Genomic DNA, 19,608 nt, shown 5'->3' on the forward strand with positions numbered 1-19,608 from the left:
TCTCCCTAATGCGATTTCTTCTTCCTCAGTAAGTGAGGCAGCTTCAGAGGTGACTGTAGAACCTCATCTGTGCTTGAACCATTTTGATCCAGTTGAGCTTTCAGAGTTATCAAAAATATTAGCTTCATCTAAACCTTCAACTTGCATTTTGGATCCAATCCCAACCAAATTATTTAAAGATGCATTTCCTCTGGTCACTGCCCCCATTCTAGATATAATCAATCTATCCTTAGTAAATTGATATGTACCACAAGATTTTAAGGTTGCTGTAATCAAACCTTCACTTAAGAAGCCTTCTCTGGATCCAGATGACCCAATGAATTATAGACCAATATCTAACCTTCCATTTTTATCCAAAGTCCTGGAGAAAATAGTGGCCATCCAAGTGTGTGAGCATTTAAACTCTAATGATCTGTTTGAGGAACTTCAGTCTGGTTTTAGAGAATATCACAGCACTGAAACTGCATTAGTGAGAGTTACAAATGACATTCTCATGGCCTCAGATAAGAATCTTGTGTCTGTTCTAGTCTTGTTAGATCTCAGTGCTGCCTTTGACACATTGTGATCAACTGCAGTTGATCACAATGTTCTTTTAGAAAGACTTGAACATGTTGTAGGGATCAAAGGAACAGTGTTAGGTGGTTTAAATCCTACCTGTCTGACAGAATTCATTTTGTAAATGTACATGACAAATCGTCTTCATACTCCAGGGTTACTTGCGGAGTACCACAGGGTTCAGTGCTTGGACCAATTCTTTTTACTATATATATGCTCCCAATTGGTAAAATCATTAGACAGCATGGGATAAATTTCCACTGTTATGCTGACGATACTCAGTTATATTTATCCATTAACCCTGATGAACCTAATCGGTTGGGTAGATTACAGGCTTGTCTTGAGGACATAAAAAATTGGATGACTCTAAACTTTTTGCTTTTAAATCAAGACAAGACGGAAGTTCTCATCTTTGGACCAGAAATCCAGAAAAGGAAATTGCTTAGCCAATCGCCTGACCTTAATGGCATTACATTAATCTCCGAGAACAAAGTAAGGAACCTTGGTGTTATCTTTGACCAGGACATGTCATTCAAATCCCAGGTTTCACAAGTTTGTAGGATTTTCTTTTCCACCTTCGGAATATTGCTAAGATTAGAAGGATACTTTCCAGGAGTTATGCTGAAAAACTAGTTCATGCATTTATTACATCAAGACTGGATTACTGTAATTCATTACTCTCAGGAAGTCCACAGAATGTAGTTAAAAGTCTTCAGCTTGTCCAAAATGCTGCAGCTAGAGTTCTGATGAGAATTAAAAAGAGAGATCATATCTCTCCTGTCTTAGCTTCCCTACATTGGCTACCTGTTAAATTCAGAATAGATTTTACGATCCTTCTTCTCACATATAAAGCTCTTAATAATCAAGGTCCATCATACATCAGTGATCTGATTGTTCCATATGTTCCTAACTGAGCACTTCGCTCTCAGACTGCAGGTCTACTGGTGGTTCCAAGAATATCTAAAATTAGGATGGGAGGCAGATCTTTTAGTTATCAGGCTCCTCTCCTGTGGAACCAGCTCCCAGCTTTAGTCCGTGAGGCAGACACTTTGTCTACTTTTAAGAATAGGCTTAAAACATTTTTATTTGATAGGGTCTTTGGTTAAAATCTGATGTTAGCCTAAATCTGGACAAGTGGGGGAGTACAGGGAGGTGGAGTGTACAGTCGGTAAAGACGGCTCTCCCTTGCCCTGCCTCCAACATGCCTACATCTAAATAGGATAGATTATCCAGAGTTATCTCTGTAGTTATGCTGCTATAGGCTTAGACTGCTGGAGGACACACTGACCACTTCTCACACTCTACTGCATTCTTCTACAGTCTGCTCTTTAACTGTACTATTTTGTGCAATTTCAGCTGTTAACTTTATTTTCTCTGTAAGTGTTTTTCTCCCCAGAAGAAGCTACAATGACGTTCTGCTGAGCTGTGGTGGCCTCATGGAGGGGGCCATCGACTAGTACACTGCTGCTAACCACTAAAACATTCTCTCTCTCCTGATAATAACCTTTTGCTTTCCTTGACGTTTGATGTGCTAATACTAGTTTATCTGTTTAATTATAGATCCACTAGGATAAATACAATAAAATTTATCTTTCACCAAATAGAATATTTACTAAGACATCACAATATAACTATAAACACATTACTTGTCTTTGTGTGTGTGTGTGTGTGTGTGTGTGTGTGTGTGTGTGTGTGTGTGTGTGTGTGTGTGTGTGTGTGTGTGTGTGTGTGTGTGTGTGTGTGTGTGTGTGTGTGTGTGTGTGTGTGTGCTCTGTCTTCTCGATCCCCAGTGAGTCGTGGAGGATGGCTGCTTATACTGAGCCAGGATTCTCTGGAGGTTTCTTCCTGTTAAAAGGGAGTTTTTCTCTCCACTGTCGCTTTATGCTTGCTTAGTATGAGGATTGCTGTATAGTCACTGACACTAGACAGTGACTTGATGAAATTTGCTGGGTTCCTTATATAGGAAACATTATTTCTGATTGGCTTAATGAACTGACCTGAATTGGAATGTTTATGTGAAGTGCCTTGAGACGACTCTTGTCGTGATTTGGCGCTATATAAATAAACTTGAATTGAATTTAATTGAGTTTAGTGGGCTGTTGACAGTGGTATGTTGGACGAAGGCCCAGTGCCTCAAAGCACTGAAACTTGAGGTTTTTATGGGGGTGGGCGGGACTGTTACTGAATTGCGTTCTGGTGCTTTGGTTGAGGAGGTTAAGGAGGTGGTATACAATTATTCTGAGCCTGATGTGTTTGACTTCCTGAGTGGGGCGGCAGTGGTGGCTGTTCAGCGTCTGGAGTTTGACATCCATGGATCCACTTCACTGTTGATAACTTTTGACACGGTGGAGCTCCCTGCTCATGTCATGTTGGGCTTGCTCATCTACTCAGTTAGGGCATTTGAGGAACCTCCTTTCATGTGCTTTAGGTGTCAGGGCTTTGGGCATGTGGCTGTGTGTACCCCAAAGAAACCCATTGTTGGTGTGTGTGTGTGTGTGTGTGTGTGTGTGTACTTTCTTTGACATTGAATGTGATACCATTAGTTTATCTGTTTAATTATAGATTCACTAGGATAAATACAATAAAGTTTATCTCTCACCAAATAAAATATTTACTAAGGAATCACAATGTAACCATAGAAACACTACTTGGTATTTATGTTGTGTGTGTGTGTGTGTGTGTGTGTATGTGTGTGTGTGTGTGTGTGTGTGTGTGTGTGTGTGTGTGTGTGTGTGTGTGTGTGTGTGTGTGAACTGACCTGTATTGGAATGTTTACTGTGTGAAGTGCCTTGAGACGACTCTTGTCGTGATTTGGCGCTTTATAAATAAACTGAAATGAATTTTATCATGACCAAATCGTTTTAGGACGCATTTCCTGTTCCTTTTGAGCGCAGCAATCTGTTCAATACCTTCACTAAAACAATTAGGTTACGGGTCAGAAGTCTAACAAAATGTAGTGTGCTTATTTTTTCGGGGATTTTGATGAAATCGTTAGAAAAACGAGAGAAACCTAGCTGCAGACCTCCACTGTCAGGCTGCTTCCTGAATGAATGCGTTTGTGAGGGGATCGATTCAACCGAAACAGCATTCGGGATTTTATTTAGAAATATGAGTATGTTAGCATTTTATGTTGAAACCTATCCCGGCCATTCGTTAATTCATTTAGAAAAATTACAACCGTAAGCATGTTAAATGACAACAACATATGAACTATAGAGAAATAATTAATAGATTTTACGTAATATTTTATATTGAAACCTAACAATTACAAACGTAAGTATGTTTGCCGTTTTATTTTGTAATGTATCCCGTGCATTTCCCGTCCTGACAGTGGAGCCTCCACCGGAAGCAGCCTGACAGTGGAGGTCTGCAGCCAGGTGCTTTTGGAGAGGAACAAAAAACATTACGACAAATATTTTGTCTAAAAAATCCACCAGCGGAAGTTATGTGAGAGCCAGGTGTGTTTTATTCTGCTCCAGCAGGTGGCGGTAGTGCACTGCACCTTTACGCTGGTCACCGACCACCGGAGGAAGCAGAAACCGGAAGCTGCTAACAGAGCTAGCTTTTTGTTCTGGCGTGTGAGGAGAATATTTGAGGCTCTGCAGTAAAAATGTCTTCACTTCAGTCTCTGGGAGAGTTGATCAGCTAAAGCGACTAACTGCTGCTGCTGCAGAAATCTTCTCACCAGGCTGTGGAAACTTTCTTCTCCTCCTCAACAACTTGGTGGAGTTCTTTCCAGAACCAGAGAAGATATTCTGCGGTCTTCGTGACAATCGGAGCTCCAGAATCAGGTTGTGGGTGAGAAAAGCTTTTCTCTAGACTTCCTGCCCTCTGGATCTGCTGCTGTTCCTTTGGCCAGAACCAAAGCGTTGGATCTTTAATCTCCTGCGTTGTTCTGAAGCAGCATCTTAATCAGCTCTCCTGCTTTGTTTCTATTGCAGCTGTTAGCTAAACACGGCTAAAGAAAACCTGCTACCACTTCAGGATCATCCATCAGCTGGGACGGATTCATCGTGTGTTCTTCACCACCTGGACCTGGACAGCATGGACACAGGTACTGGTGGATGAATGAATATATTGTCAGTCTATTGTAACCCTGGCGTCAGATTAAGTTACCACTTATTCAAATAATAATAATAAATAGGCCAGACTCTAGGTCCAACAGGATTACCTTACAAATTACCAGTGAGTGGGAAATGGAATAGCTGGATCCAAAGAATGAGCAAAAGAACACAGTTGCACCAGATTTGGAATTTTATATAGATATATGAAAATAGAACAAAAAATACAGCAGCTGCAATAGACATATAATTAAACAATCAGGTCCTTTCCCCCTATATCAGTAAACCTAGTCAGGTTGAGCTCAAAGTCAGTCTTCTATTTGGTCGTAGTCTAGTCAAAAAGAAAGTCTCCTCGGTCTTGTAAAACTCAGGTTCAGTGGTCTGAGTGGTTACCACTGGAATGTTCGCTCAGTATAGAAGAATGATGTTCTCCTGATCGGGATTCAGTTCCGTTTCACTAATGGTGCGTTCGCTTTCTCCTTGGAACTCCGAAATTCTGACTAGAAGAACATGAACGCGCTCTAAAGTTTGGCTTCACTTTACAAAATGTATCGGGTGAAGATGAAACCAGTGACAACGATTTAAGTGTGAGGCATCACCATTTTAATCTGCTCCAGCAGTTAAATAAACTGTTTAAGATAACGTTAGCTTGATATGTTTTGCTTCCTATGCCACCATTGTTATCATCTAATGGTGCATTCGCTTTCTCCTCGGAAATTCTAACTTCCCAGTAGGAAAAATCAAATGAAAAAGTACGGTAAAAGGAATGAAAATACACAGTAAATTTAGTTCACAGTAAAGATGTTTGCTTCAGTTTAATTATCAACTTATAAAACTACAAGGACGATGTTAAAATACAAACAGTTGTATGTTATTTATTGTGATATTTATCAAATATGGTTATATATCGAGAAAAATATATATTTAATTATAAAAGAGAATTAAAAATATTAAACACTCAAAAGTATCGAAAATTGGTACCGTTAAGTACCGGTGTTGATTCGTAGGTACCGGGAATTAGTACCGGATCGATTCAAATGTCAAAGGTGCCCATCCCTAGGTAAAAGTGGTTAAACTAAAACAGGTTATTACCAGGCTTAAACAAGTTGAGTCATCAGTAGCATTTATCCAAAAGACCCATTTACTTGGAGAGGATCTGGTGAAAGTACGTAGGAGATGGCCAGGCAAAGTGTTAGCATCCTGTTTCCCCTCTCATTCAAGAGGGGTTATGGTGTTAGTTCATAATTCAGTGCCTTTCCAAGTAAATAACACTATTTATGATATAGCGGGCAGATTTTTGGTGATTCAAGGAACTCTCTTGAAAGTAACTCTTAATGTAGTAAATGTTTATGGCCCTAATGATGAAAACCCTGCATTTTTTGAGAATTTGTTTCTATTGATAGCTACCCTTCCGGGTAAGATAATATTGGCAGGAGACTTAAATTGTACTTTAGACCCGAAACTGGACCGCTCATCAGGGATAGACACTTCACACTCGCAAACAAGGAAAAAAATACAACAATATCTGAAAGATCTGAACCTTTGTGATCCATGGAGAATCCAAAACCCTAATAAAAGAGAATTCTCATGCTGTTCAGCAGTATTTAAATCCTACTCCCGAATAGATTATTTTTTAATTTCCTCATCTTTGCTACCCAATATCACTGAGTGCGTATATGACAGCATTGTTTTGTCAGATCATGCCCCAACCTCACTATTTTATAGGGTAGAACAAGTGAATAGCCGCTCGAACAATTGGCGCTTACACCCTAAATGGTTACATGATTCTGACTTTATAAAATTTGTAGGAGAGCATATTGAGCTCTACTTCTCAATTAATACAACTCAAACAACTGCAGCCATTAGATGGGAAGCTTTTAAAGCATAAATTAGAGGACAAATGATAAGTTTCACCAGCTCTAAATTTAACAAATTTCAACAGACAATTAACGTATTAAACAATAAAATTAGAGAATTAGAGAGAGAAGTTATCATAGATGATTCAACACAAAGAAAACAGGAATTATTAACCCTTAAAGCTAAATACGAGGAGATGTCCTTGCTTAAAGCCGAAGATGGTCTAATAAGATTGAAGCAGACATTTTATGATCAGGGAGAAAAGCCGGGTAAACTGCTAGCTTGGCAGATAAAGAAACTTGAATCTGACAGAGCCATTAATTTAATTAGGAACGATCAAGGGGAATTATCTACGGATCCCATAGAAATTAATAACACCTTTGCCTTATATTATAAAAACCTATATAATTCTGACAGTCCATTAGACCTGGTGAACCAAAATACTTTCTTGGATAGTGTGGTCTTTCCTTGCATTTCTGAGGGTATGAAGAATGAATTAGAGAGAGAAATAAATTTCAATGACGTTTCGGATGCCATTCCGAACATGAGGGGAGGTAAAACTTCGGGTCCTGACGGGCTTCCGATAGACAATTACAAGCTATTTAAAGCAAAATTAATTCCCCCATTACTAGATGTTTATCTGGAATCCTTTATAACAGGTTGCTTACCTACTACATTACGTAGTGTCCTGATCATTCTCCTTCTAAAACCAAACAAAGCGCCAACTGAAAGCGGTTCTTATAGACCCATATCGTTGTTAAATTCTGACTCCAAAATCATAGCTAAGGCTCTGGCTATGAGGCTGGGGAGGGCTCTTCCAGCCATTATACATGGAGATCAAAATGGTTTTGTTCAAAACCGTCAGGGGTTCCATAATGTGAGGAGAGTTCTCAATATAATTCATAAGTGTGAAGAGACACCTGACACTGCAATACTGTCACTCGATGCGGAGAAGGCGTTCGATCGAGTTGAATGGCCCTATCTAATTGAGGTGCTTAAGCGTTTCGGATTTGTTGATCACTTTCGTAGATGGGTTGAAATTTTACTTGCTAATTCGGTTGCAATGGTATCTACTAATAATCTCATCTCTCATTCTTTTGAGCTATTTCGAGGCACCAGACAAGGGTCTGTACTAGCCATGGAACCTTTAGCAATAGCAATTAGATCACATCCATCAATCCAGGGTATTAAAATTGGAGAGACGCTACACAAAACAGCCATGTACGCTGATGATACTATTGTGTTTCTATCACATCTCGCAGAATCAATACCATCCCTCATGAAGCTATTCGATCAATTTGGCAGTTTCTCTGGGTTCAAAGTAAATAGAGAAAAAGCATCCATTATGTTTCTAAATGTAAATGAGAGGATGAAACCAGTTGTGTCCCATCCATTTGGAAATGCCATAGAGGGATTTAAATATTTGGGCATCAGAATAACCCCCAAAAATAAGCGATCTTAGCTCAGCCAACTATGAGCCCATGGTAACTGAGTTGTCGGAAGAGATCACTAGATTAATATCATTGCCTCTTTCTTTACTGGGAAGAATAAACATAGTAAAAATGACTATTACCTAAATTTCTATATATCTTTCAGTCAATTCCGCTGGCCCCTCCTCCTTCTTTTTTTCCCCCCAAGATCAGAAAGCTCCTCTCTAATTTCATTTGGAACAACAGGAAGCCAAGACTCACTCTCCCTCTTATTTACCATATGATAGGAAAGGGCTACAATTTCCAAATTTAGAATGGTATTTTTGGGCTGCTCAGTTGAGGACGACTATGTTCTGGTTTTCAAACGGTATTTTCCTTCCCTGGCTAGAAATTGAAAAAATGTCCTCAAAAGGTTTGTCATTACATAGCTATCTATACTCAGCACCCTTTAAAACTTTAAAGAAAACTACTACTAATCCATTTGTAAAAAATACTGTTGTTATTTGGCAAAAAGTACAAAAAATGCTGAATGACTCCAAGGCTGTCCTGTTTCTCCCCAATTTGGGGTAATGAACTTTTTGCTCCTGCTACAAATGACTTGGGCTTTAAAGAATGACTTAACAAGGGCATTGCGAATTTGCAGGACCTATACGAGGAACACTCTTTAAAGAGCAAGTAACGTCTAAATTAACTTTTTTTTGCTGATGAACAGTATAAATGAGTGTCTAATAGTGTTTTAAATGTGTGTATTCATTATTTTAGCATTTTGGTGCATTTTCTTTAAAAATTAAAAATTCTGCCTAAATACCACAGTATAGCTCCACCTTCAGCTTAAAACATAGAATTTGACTCATTTTGAATAAATTTTTGCCAATGGCTAAAGAGTAAGATACTACATAAACCAGTAGAGTACTACGTAGCAGCTCTGTGTCAAAGTTATAAAAGCATCAAGCGTCTCGGCCACGCCTTGTGACGAGTTGGGAGTTGGATTTGCAAGCGAGTGTAGGACGGTTAGCCGTAGTTCAGCATTAGCATATAGCATTAGCATATCCTAGTCTTTAGCATAGCTTTTAGTGTTATACATACTTATTTAGTGTTAGCTTGGCTGTTGGATATTGTAGTTTAGTTAGTGTTTGGCTGTTTGTGTAATTAGGAAAGTAGTTCGGGTTTAGTGCTCCATATCGTGTTAGTATGGTGAGAAGGTGTAGTGTAGTGTGGTTGCGGTAGCTCTGTGGGGTTGCACTCCTTTCCGCTGGACTTAGAAATTAGGCGCCAGTGGTTGCGCGCAATCGGTGTCTGGAAAACATTCAGCTCCCGCCTCGTGCTGTAGTTTGCAACCTGCATTTTACCCACGATTCTGCACGTCTCCGTTTGAAGAGGGAGGCTGTGCCCACCGTGGCTCTTCCGCGATTTAGATGCAGCCCACCGACTCTGCTCCCCACCGCGGCGGGCTCCAGTCTGAGGTGAGTAAATAAAAGTTTTAACATCTTCTAAAGACAATTCCCTACCTAAATGCAAAGTCTGAGAGACGTGGTTCACTTCCTTTAGCTAGTCAGTCGTTAATTCTGCAACAGTGGCTCTAACTGACGCAGCACTAGTTGACAGACAGCATTACAGCGTGAAATCAAGCTTGTGACCCGGTTTTGTGAGGAATTCTGTTCAGGAGGTCGCATTTCAGGCTCTCCACATCATATGTGACTGACTTTTACGTTATAACGACGACCACACACTAGGAATGTTATAAAGCACCTTTATAGGACAGTTTCTTTCGTATATTATATGACTTTATAAACTCCCAACAACAATGTGCTTCTATTTTTTTTTTCCGGCTAAATCTACCCAAGACACTGGCTGTCAGACCAATTTAGCTGCAAGAATCCACTTGTCCAGGCTGACGTGAAGCCTTACCCGTAGCAAAGGTGAATTATTTTTAAGAATCTTCTATGTAAACATTTTATTATTACCTTCTAGTTTTAATTTGTTTTACAGATTATTGTTACACGTGATTTTTTGCTCTTTTAAACATTTATAAATGTGCTGCTTCTTTGTTTTTATACATAGCCACCCAGGTTAGAGCTCACAGCCTCAGTGTCTTGTGACACAGGGACCTTGACAGAAATTCATCTTCCAGAAAATCCCAGAGCAGCGTCCACACCCCTGAAAAGACCAAGATGTGAGGTGTCTGCTGTTGATTCCAGCTTCCACCTCAGTGACAGTGCAAGCTCAGTGAACTGTTCAAGGTAAAAAACAATTAAAACATTTCAGAATTTTTAAGATATTAACAATTAAATAAGTATGTGATTACATCATGACATCATGAAGGAGGCTACTGATTCTGGCCCTGTGACACTTGGTGGTGACGTGTGAGCTGATTCACCTGGTAAATAACTTTTACATTAAATATTTTGTTTTTGCTATCAAAAGTAAATTAACTAATAACCTGCATTATAGAGCTCCGGACCCCACGTGACTCTCAGTTAGTGGACGCCATTTTGGCATGCAAAAAAGGTAAACAAACACGGATGTAACCATGAACATGAAAGGGATCCGCTTGGATTTTACTTCGTTGGAGTTTACTTCACACTTTAAAACAGAAGAAATCATTTTATATAGTCAGAAATTAAATAGACTAAACATCTCCGACCCTTACCGTGACACTGGGATACTTTTTAAAAAGCCAGAAGCTGTCGGAGCGGACTTCTTACTGGCACAACACCGGACCTGGCCGGGGGAACCCCCCGGCCGGAGGAGCTGGGAAGAGGTCTGGGACTCTCGACTCTACTGCCCGCTCCGACGCCAGAAGCTGTCGGAGCGGGCTTCTTACCGGCACAACACCGGACCTGACCGGGGAACCCCTTGGGATTTACCCGGAGGAGCTGGCTCCGGCGGCTGGGGAGAGGGAAGTCACGCTACTGCCCCCGCAACCCGATTCCGGATACGTGGATGAAAATGGATGGATGGATGGACAAATAACAGATTTACACGTAAGTATTCTCGGTGAGACAGATAATAGCAATCCAAAGTGCTTTTTATGTGTGATCTGACAAATGATCAACCATTGCTTAAAAATAAAATACAGCTTAGCCGGTTAATTGCTGTCATCATAAAACACGGAAACGGCAGCACGCAGAACTCACGAGGCAACGTTTTACGTGATGTTTACTTGCTGCTGTGAGTAATAAGGCAGAAAAAGCCACGCCAAAATAAGTTTAGGAAGCCCACTAAGAATCGTAATAAAAGCATTTAAAATAAATACCATACACAGTTGCGGAAACGTTGGTTTAAGTACCTGATATGAAGTGGTCGCTGCATAAGTGAAAACCTTTACTCTCGGCATCCCACAGCTTCATTTTCGCCCGGTCACTAGTGCGTTTTATTACAATGATCCAACGTTTGCGGCGCTCCGGATCTTGGGGAATCCTGTAGATGACTCATTCCTTATGTCGTCCGCGTCTGTTCTGCATCCTGGGGCGCTACAGGAATCTACCATATTTCCCGTTTGATTGAGTTTTCTGACAATAACAAGTAGTCCAGCTGCCGGCTTCTGCCTGCCAAATGGCGCCGTTTCGATTTGAACTGTTGCATGCCGGGAGAAGTGACGTCAACTCCCGGAGCTCTATTGCAGGACACTCAGCAAAATATGGACTACACCATGAGGCAGGCACACGTTAATACTTATAAGAGCACATAAGGTGAGCAACACCACAGATTATTATTATTATTACTGTACACTGTCCTGGATTTGTTTTCTTTCTGCATCTCATCATTAGCCTGGCTGATCACCTGATAACTCCTGTCATCTGGTTATGACAGCATGAGGACGTCCTCACACACCTGTAACCTATCAGCTCATCTGGCAGAATAGAGAGAGAAGAGACAACATCACATCTCCTGTTCCTGGAAAGCCTTCAGCCATCCTTCAATGACTGAGAACCTCCATCAGCTCTGTCTCCTGTCTGCCTGCAATTATAATAAATATTGTGTTTGACAAGTTTTTTGTGCTGCCAAATATCTCATTTAGATTCCAGTTTTGATATTTTAATGGATATTTATAAATTACATTGATTATCACATTGTTGCATGTTTAACTAGCTCTATTGTGATGAATTAAACTAGCACCTCAGTGTTAAAAGCTTGTTTTAATTTCAAGCATGTTTAAGTATTTATGGACATGAACAAAAATAGGAAATATATCAATTGAGATTTATTTAATTAATACAACAAATAAGGAGGAAAGAGTCATTGAAAGGCACATTCTTCTGGAAGCTCCTGATCCTGACGACACCAGCAGAGGAGACCACCTGCAGACACCAGAGGACCTACAACCAAGAGAGCAGCTGGTATCAGTAAATAAAGAAATCAGGGCAGTTTTAGTGGGCTGAACACATTACAGAATAATTTTCTCATGGGATGTTTTCATAACTTTCTATGCAGCAGATTGTAACTTGAGCCCAGGGCTCCTGGAGAGCTGCTATCCAGCACGTTTCAGTGGTTTTTCTGCTTTAACAGGATAGATTAGCTGTTAAGCAGCTCAGCTATTTGTTGCTGATTAAGACCAGGTGTGTTGAAGCAGATAAACCTCTAAAACATGCTGAATACTAGCTCTCTAGGGCCATGGAGCCAAACCCTGCAGCTAATCTGATGCTATGGCTAACGGCTACTTACCATTCAGAGCTGGTTCTGTTGGGTCGGTTCCGCTAGTTTCAGGCAACTCACAAGCTCAAAACAATAAGGCTCAGGTCCGCTTGTCTCCTCCAAATAGACTTGGTCCCTTTCTTCTCGAGTGTCTGGGTAAGGAGGGGGAGAAACGTCCTCCACTTCTAATGACTGCTCAGAGTGAAGGGAGCTAGCATCGTCTAGTTAGCTGTCATCTTCGTCACGGCCCCGGCTCCGCCCTCTCGGTCCTGCAGGCAACGCCTACTAATGTTGCAGTTTTTAAAATTGATACGTGGGTGGAGTAAGACTGAGGGGGGGAGTTACCACTTCTTTAATGTCATTCGGGGAATTAAGGGCAAAGTTTAATATTCCGCAGAAACACTTTTTTAAGTACGTACAACTTAGAAGTTTTATTCTGGCACACTTAAATAACTCAGTACATCAACCTCCACTGTCAATCCTAGAAACTAATGTTACAAAAAACTATTTTGATAAAAGATTGGTGTCCCAGTTTTATAGCATGTTAGTTGAAAACCATAAGGACACATCTGATAGTAGAAGACAGGAGTGGATTAGTGACTTACAAGAAGATATTTCATCTATTGAATGGAGTAAAATATGTTTAAAAGCACACACTCAAACAATTAACACTCGTTTGAGAATGATACAATTTAATTGGATAATGCAAACATACATATCCCCTGTACAACTGAATAAATATGATCCTAATATAATTGATCTATGCTATAAGTGTAATACACATCAGGGTACATTATACCATTGCCTGTGGAAATGTGAAGAGATTCAAAAATTTTGGATTTCAGTGTTACATTATATCTCTCAGATCACAACTTCCCCTGTACCACTTTGCCCTAAGTTATGTATTTTAGGCTTGTACCCAGAAGACTGTATTCTGTCGCGTGTGGAAAACAAAAATGATCGATCTTTGTTTGTTACAGGTCAAACGATGTATTGCATTATGTTGGAAGAATGTTGGTTGCCCCTCCTTTAACCACTGGTTAAACAACGTAACATCGAGTTTAGCTCTGGAGAAACTGACCTATATTGTTAAAGAGAAGGCCTCTGAATTTTATAACATTTGGAAGATATTTCTGGATCTACTGAGGAGTGGGGATTTGGAGGTGGGCGAGGGGTAAATAAGATAACTAGACAACGATGAACAATGTCTGACGTGTTGTTGGGAATATACTGTGTAACAAAAAAAATTTTTTTTTTCTTATTTGCTTGTATTGTTTATTATCTTAAATTATTATTCACTTACCTTGAATCTGTTAGGCATTGTTATTATTATTATTATTATTATCATTATTATTATCATTATTAGTAGTATTTTAATACCTGCCATATTTATTTAACTTATTTATTTAACTTATGTTTTTTTTCAGGAGGATAAACTGCTTGAGATGTAACATCTTGTTTTCGAGCAGGTCCTCCTACAACACAACCAATAACAAATAAGGTGGCAGAGTTAGAAAGTTATAACAGACTTAAAAAAAAAAAAATGTTCATTATGTTCATTATACTTCTGTGTTGGATACTGTTGATGGAAGGAGGGTAAAGGGAAAAAAGCGGGAAGAAAAAAACTAAATAAACATATGTTTAACATTTTTTTTAACAAAAATTAAGTTCTTGTTCCTTTTTCCCACATCATGTAGCCAGTATCACTCATGGTGTAAATATAAAGGTATGGTGGTCTGTAACATCATGTGTCTGTGTTTCCTACAGATGTTCCACAGCTGGTGCTGGTTAAAGAAGAAGCTCCTGAAGAACAGAGTGCTGGTGTGGACCAGCAGGACCCAGAACACCTCCACATAAAGGAGGAACAGGAGGAGCTCTGGACCAGTCTGGAGGGAGAGCATCTCTGTTTGAAGGAGGAGACTGAAGCTGTCGGGTTTCCTGTTACTGCTGTTTCTATAAAGAGTGAGGATGATGAAGAGAAACCTCTGGTCTCACAGCTTCATCAGCAGCAAATAGAAGACAGAGATGTTCCAACCAGCAGCTCAGCTGACCAGATGGCAGCAGAAACTGGTGGAGGAGCAGGAACTAGCAGGAACCCAGATCTGAACCCTCATGAACAAACATCTGATTCTTCAGAGACTGAAGTTAGTGGAGATGATGATGATGATGATGTGAATCTGGACTCTGAGCTTTCAGACTCTGGGTCTGAAACTGGAGATGAAGATGATGACTGGAATGAGAGCAGGTCTTCTGAGTCAGATGGTAAGTCTGTCAACAAGTTCTTCACAAGTGGTCTCTCCAGAGACACGTGAGGGAGACAAGTCATCCAGCAATAAGGTCTTCAGGCTGTTTGGTTCATAAGAAATGTGTTAGAGTGAAGCAACATGTAGACTCGTGCAGGAAAGTCCAGAAGAAACCTAAATCATTTAGTCATGATGAGTGTGGAGAAAGGTTTACTACAAATGTAAATAAACAAATCACATGAGAGTCCACACATAGCAGCTGCTGTTCCAGAGTATGGGCCAGCCTCATCCCACCCATACTCTGCTTCTGGCCGCTAACAAGATGGCGCCTGTGTTTGGAATAGCCACAGGTCCGTTTCCACATTCCCGCCTGGCCACGGGGCAGCGCTGTGTCTCCGTCCATGTTTCCTCGGGTCTGTTTATCCTGGTTCTTCAGTGGTTTCCCTTCCTGTTCCCTCCATGAGTGGACTTTACACACCGTGGATCTGACCTGCTAACTCCAGCTGTTTCTGCTTCTGACAGGATCCTGGTGTAGGTACCCAGGAGTCCAGATGCTGCAGGATGAAGTGTAGAGCCATGCTGATGGTGTAACGTGATGGAAGTGGTTACTTTTACTGAATGATCAATAAGATGTGATATTCCATCTAATTATAAATGATCAATCTTATTGGTCTTTGAATATTTGATTTAATACGACCTTAGGAACACACACTTAATTCAGACAGAGTCAAGAATATAGTTTATAAAAATTAGTTTAATTCTGTATTTCTAAACTAATGATTACATGACTGTTAGGGATTTTATCAATAACCCAATACCTGCAGCTGGAGAGAGAGGAGAGACAACAAGCAGACAAGTCACCAAACTGCAATCAGGGGCAGAAGCTCAAGGCAACTGCCCCGAGTTTCTGCTCTGAGTTTATTTACAGTATAACAAAGATAAGACTGTGTGTGTGTGTGTGTGTGTGTGTGTGTGTGTGTGTGTGTGTGTGTGTGTGTGCGCGTGTGCGTGTGTGCGTGCGTGCGCGTGTGTGTGTGTGTGTGTGTATTCAGGCATAGAATAATACATTCAGTTAATAATAAACATAACATTTCCATAACATAATCCCTCCTGTTTATCCGAATAGGATAACTAAACAAAAAGAAAACAAGAACAAATAAAATAATAAAACACGATAAGGCAAAAACAACTGACAATAACAAACAGCAGCTTACAGAGACACAAGTGAGAATGGAAATCAGTTAAATCAACACCATCATAAACTAAAGAGCTATTTCATACATGTTGATGTGAATTTACTGTGATGCAACAATTCTACAATTTAGAGCAGTTCCTGTAAAGAGATTGGGAAGGATTAGCAAGACCATATAATACACAGAAAACATCAGTAGAGTAGGGCTGGGCGATATGACGATTTTAGACCGTTTTACGATCTACACATCTGACGGTCTGTCATTTATGAGAGACCTTTTTATCACGATTCACAGCTCTGCTGTTGAAATTCTGCCTCTGAATGAAAAGGGAACTTACCTCAGGCGAATGGTACCGACCGAGCACCGATTCACGTCATTTCAAACGGTGCCTCGTTTCGGTACCCGTCCTTCGTAACGAGAACTTGCCAAGACCGCTGCGCATGTGCAAGAGCGTTATGTCGTCGGTCCCTGCGAGCCAGTTGTAAACAGAGCAGCATGGTAGAAAGAAGAACGCACGCTAACGCTTGGGTCCACTTCACTAAATGTGATGGTTAACTGGGTGATGATGAAACCAGTGACAGACAACGATCTAAGTGAGACATCCTCATCTTAATCTGCTCCGGTAGGTAAATAAAATGTTTAAGATAACGTTACCTTGATATGTTGGCTTCCGTTTCGCTAATGGTGCGTTCGCTTTCTCCTCGGAACTCCGAATTTCCGACTAGAAGAACATGAACGCGCTCTAAAGTTTGGCTTCACTTTACTAAATGCGACAGGTGATTGGGTGAAGATGAAACCAGCGACAACGATCTAAGTGTGAGGCATCATCTTTTTAATCTGCTCCAGCAGTTAAATAAACTGCTAAAGATAACGTTAGCTTGATATGTTAGCTTCCATTGTCACCGTTGTTATCATCTGATGGTGCGTTCGCTTTCTCCTTGGAAATTCTAACTTCCCAGTAGGAAAAATCAAATGAAAAAAAAAACTGCAAAAGGAATGAAGATACACAGTAAATTTAGTTCACAGTAAAGATGTTTGCTTCAGTTTAATTATCAACTTATAAAACTACAAGGACGATATTAAAATACAAACAGTTGAATGTTATTTATCGTGATATTTATCAAATATTGTTATATATTGAGAAAAATATATATTTAATTATGAAAGAGAATTAAAATAACAAACACTCAAAAGTATCGAAAATAGGTACCGTTACGTACCGGTATCGATTCGTAGGTATGGGGAATTAGTACCGGATCGATTCAAATGTCAAAGGTACCCATCCCTAAACACGCCTTTGTTTGACCCTTAACCAATCCTAAGCCCCCTTCAGACAGGCCATGAAAAACGGAAATGTTCCAGAATCTGTCCGTAAGACCCTTCTGTCTGAATACAAACATCCGGATAACGTGTTCCGGAATTTATCCAGACGAAGCCCCTAGTAACAGGTCCGGACTTGTTACGGACAGGCTGGCTGCTTCAGACTGGTGAGGTAAAGTTCCGGACAAGGGGGAGGGGGAGGAGGAGGGGACCGGGGGACGCTGTGCGCACCTAGATAGCTCGCTGCTGTAGCATGCGGCGAACCACGGCAGCTAGCCTCCTACGGTACCGTCTAGACGCGCGACAGAGCGCTTCACACCGCTTCAGTGATTCCTTTAACCATTGAGCTTCATCATCCAGGTCTCTTATGCGTCTTCGTGTGCGCAGAATTATGCTTAAGCGCCTCGTGATTTTTATCTTGAGAGGCGCTATAGAAATGATATTTTCTTCTTCTTCTTCTTAACATGAGTCCGATTCTCTCTCCCCCCACCACCCCCCCGCCGCCGTCAGACATCTGGAACTTTTCCCTGCTGTGTGAACGCAGCCGAAAGGACAAGTTCCGGTACAAAAGTGGTGTGTCTGAAAACACAGTTCCGGTTAAAAACCGGATTGAATTGTCCGCAAATGTTCCAGAATGTCTGTCTGAAAAGGGCTAGAGTGAGTCATAGTAATAAATTAGTGCCCTGCTTGTTTCCACCTGTGTGTGAACAAACATGGCTTCGGCTGCGGCTGAGAGCGACAACGAGGTTTTCGTTCCGAAGAGGAACGCCTCGTCCATTATATGGAACTGGTTTGGTTTTTCACCAGATGACAAGGAGCAGCGAAACGTCATTTGCAAGGAGAGCGTCAAGGCAAGTGATGGCAACACCACAAACTTGTTTAATCACTTGAAAAGAAGGCATCCCAAACAATACAATGAGAGCCAGCTGGCAGCTAAAGCTAAAAAGCCTGCGGCTGCAGCGGCTAGTGCTTCTTCCAGGCAGCAAACTCTAACAGAAACACTCACAAAACTCACTCCCTACGACAGAGACAGCGGACGATGGAACAGCGTGACAGATGCAGTGACGTACCACTTGGTTAAAGATTTGTGTCCCATGCGAACAGTAGGAACATGATAAAAACATTGGATCCACGCTACGAGTTTTCCAGCCGCAAGTATTTTTTGAACACCGCCATTCCACGCATGTACGCTGAATGCAAAGTGAGAGTTGCAGAAAATATTCAGAATGCGCAGTTTTTTGCTACCACAAGCGATCTCTGTTCCAGCCGCACATCAGAGCCGTATTTGAGCTTAACTATCCACTACATGAGCAACTGGGAGCTACGTAGTATTTTGAACAAGTTAATGTTTGCACAATATGTTTGCAATTGACATGTTTGCACTTTAAATATGTTTATGATTTTAATTTATGTTAAGTTACTTGAAAAACGAGAAAAACTGATTTTTGTAATTGTTTCTCTCAGGGCTTTTATCATTTCTGGTGTGAGTTTAAAATATAAGTGTGTTAGCACTGTGTTGATTACCCCTAATATGAATAAATGTTTATTTATTCAATGTTTCTCTTCTTTAATACGCAATTGAAGTTATGCTATTCATGGATAAAAAATCGTGATAAAATATTGGAACAATCGTGATATTCTATTTTTGCCATATCGCCCAGCCCTACAGTAGAGTTTATTGAAACATTAGATGAATTTAAAGCTACAGGTCGCACACGGCTGTTTCTGTGAATGAGGAACAGGTAGTATCAATTCATGCAGCTCTAACTATGGCAGAAGCTGAGGCAAACCAGGCGTTCTTCATCAAAGGGCTTGTCCGTGGACTGAGAGTCCCGGTTGAAGAACGGTTTGGAACGGTTAGAGTCCTCGTCCGTTGATCAGGATGGTTTCAGTCTTAAGTTGATGAGTTCCTTGAAGTCCAGGTCTGGAATGCAAGAATGGAGTTTGGGATGTGAGAGCACACAGTTCAACTTCTCAGTAGGGAGACGTCTGGGTCCTTCCATGGCGTGTTGAGGTGGTTGTCCACCTGTCAGGGAGCTGATCTTGTCCCCGAAAGTCCTTCTGATCCTTTGACCGTGAAACCAGGTTGGAGATTGGGTGCAGGTGATTGAAGTAGTTCTCCTTTTCTTCGCTGTGTCCTGTCGTAGTTGCGTCCAGGTGGTCTTCAGCTGAGGTGGGCGCAGGTTACGTTGTCATGTAATAATAATGTTAATGATAATAAATCTCACAACACAAAGTTGTGATTTTTTTTTTTGTTTGTTTTTTGCTTTCCTGAAATATTTAGTGTTTAGAGCTTGTAATAGTTTAAATCTGT

General features: G+C 40.7%; 1 protein-coding gene across 2 annotated transcripts in view; it reads left to right on the plus strand.

The window, feature by feature from the left end:
• Nucleotides 1-3,665: 3,665 nt before the first annotated feature.
• The window catches only part of LOC139066157 (gastrula zinc finger protein XlCGF57.1-like), a 28,153-nt gene continuing 12,210 nt past the window's right edge, over nucleotides 3,666-19,608 (plus strand). The window contains exons 1-3 of one of the 2 annotated variants that reach the window (XM_070548237.1): nucleotides 3,666-4,353; nucleotides 4,497-4,609; nucleotides 14,306-14,800. In XM_070548237.1, coding sequence (XP_070404338.1) covers nucleotides 4,600-4,609; nucleotides 14,306-14,800 — 505 coding nt within the window. In that variant the 5' untranslated portion in view covers nucleotides 3,666-4,353; nucleotides 4,497-4,599. Of the gene's footprint in view, nucleotides 4,610-14,305; nucleotides 14,801-19,608 lie in introns of both variants that reach the window. The other variant, XM_070548236.1, reaches the window with a different exon arrangement.

Source organism: Nothobranchius furzeri, chromosome 2 (assembly GCF_043380555.1).
Source record: "Nothobranchius furzeri strain GRZ-AD chromosome 2, NfurGRZ-RIMD1, whole genome shotgun sequence".
Taxonomy (NCBI): domain Eukaryota; kingdom Metazoa; phylum Chordata; class Actinopteri; order Cyprinodontiformes; family Nothobranchiidae; genus Nothobranchius; species Nothobranchius furzeri.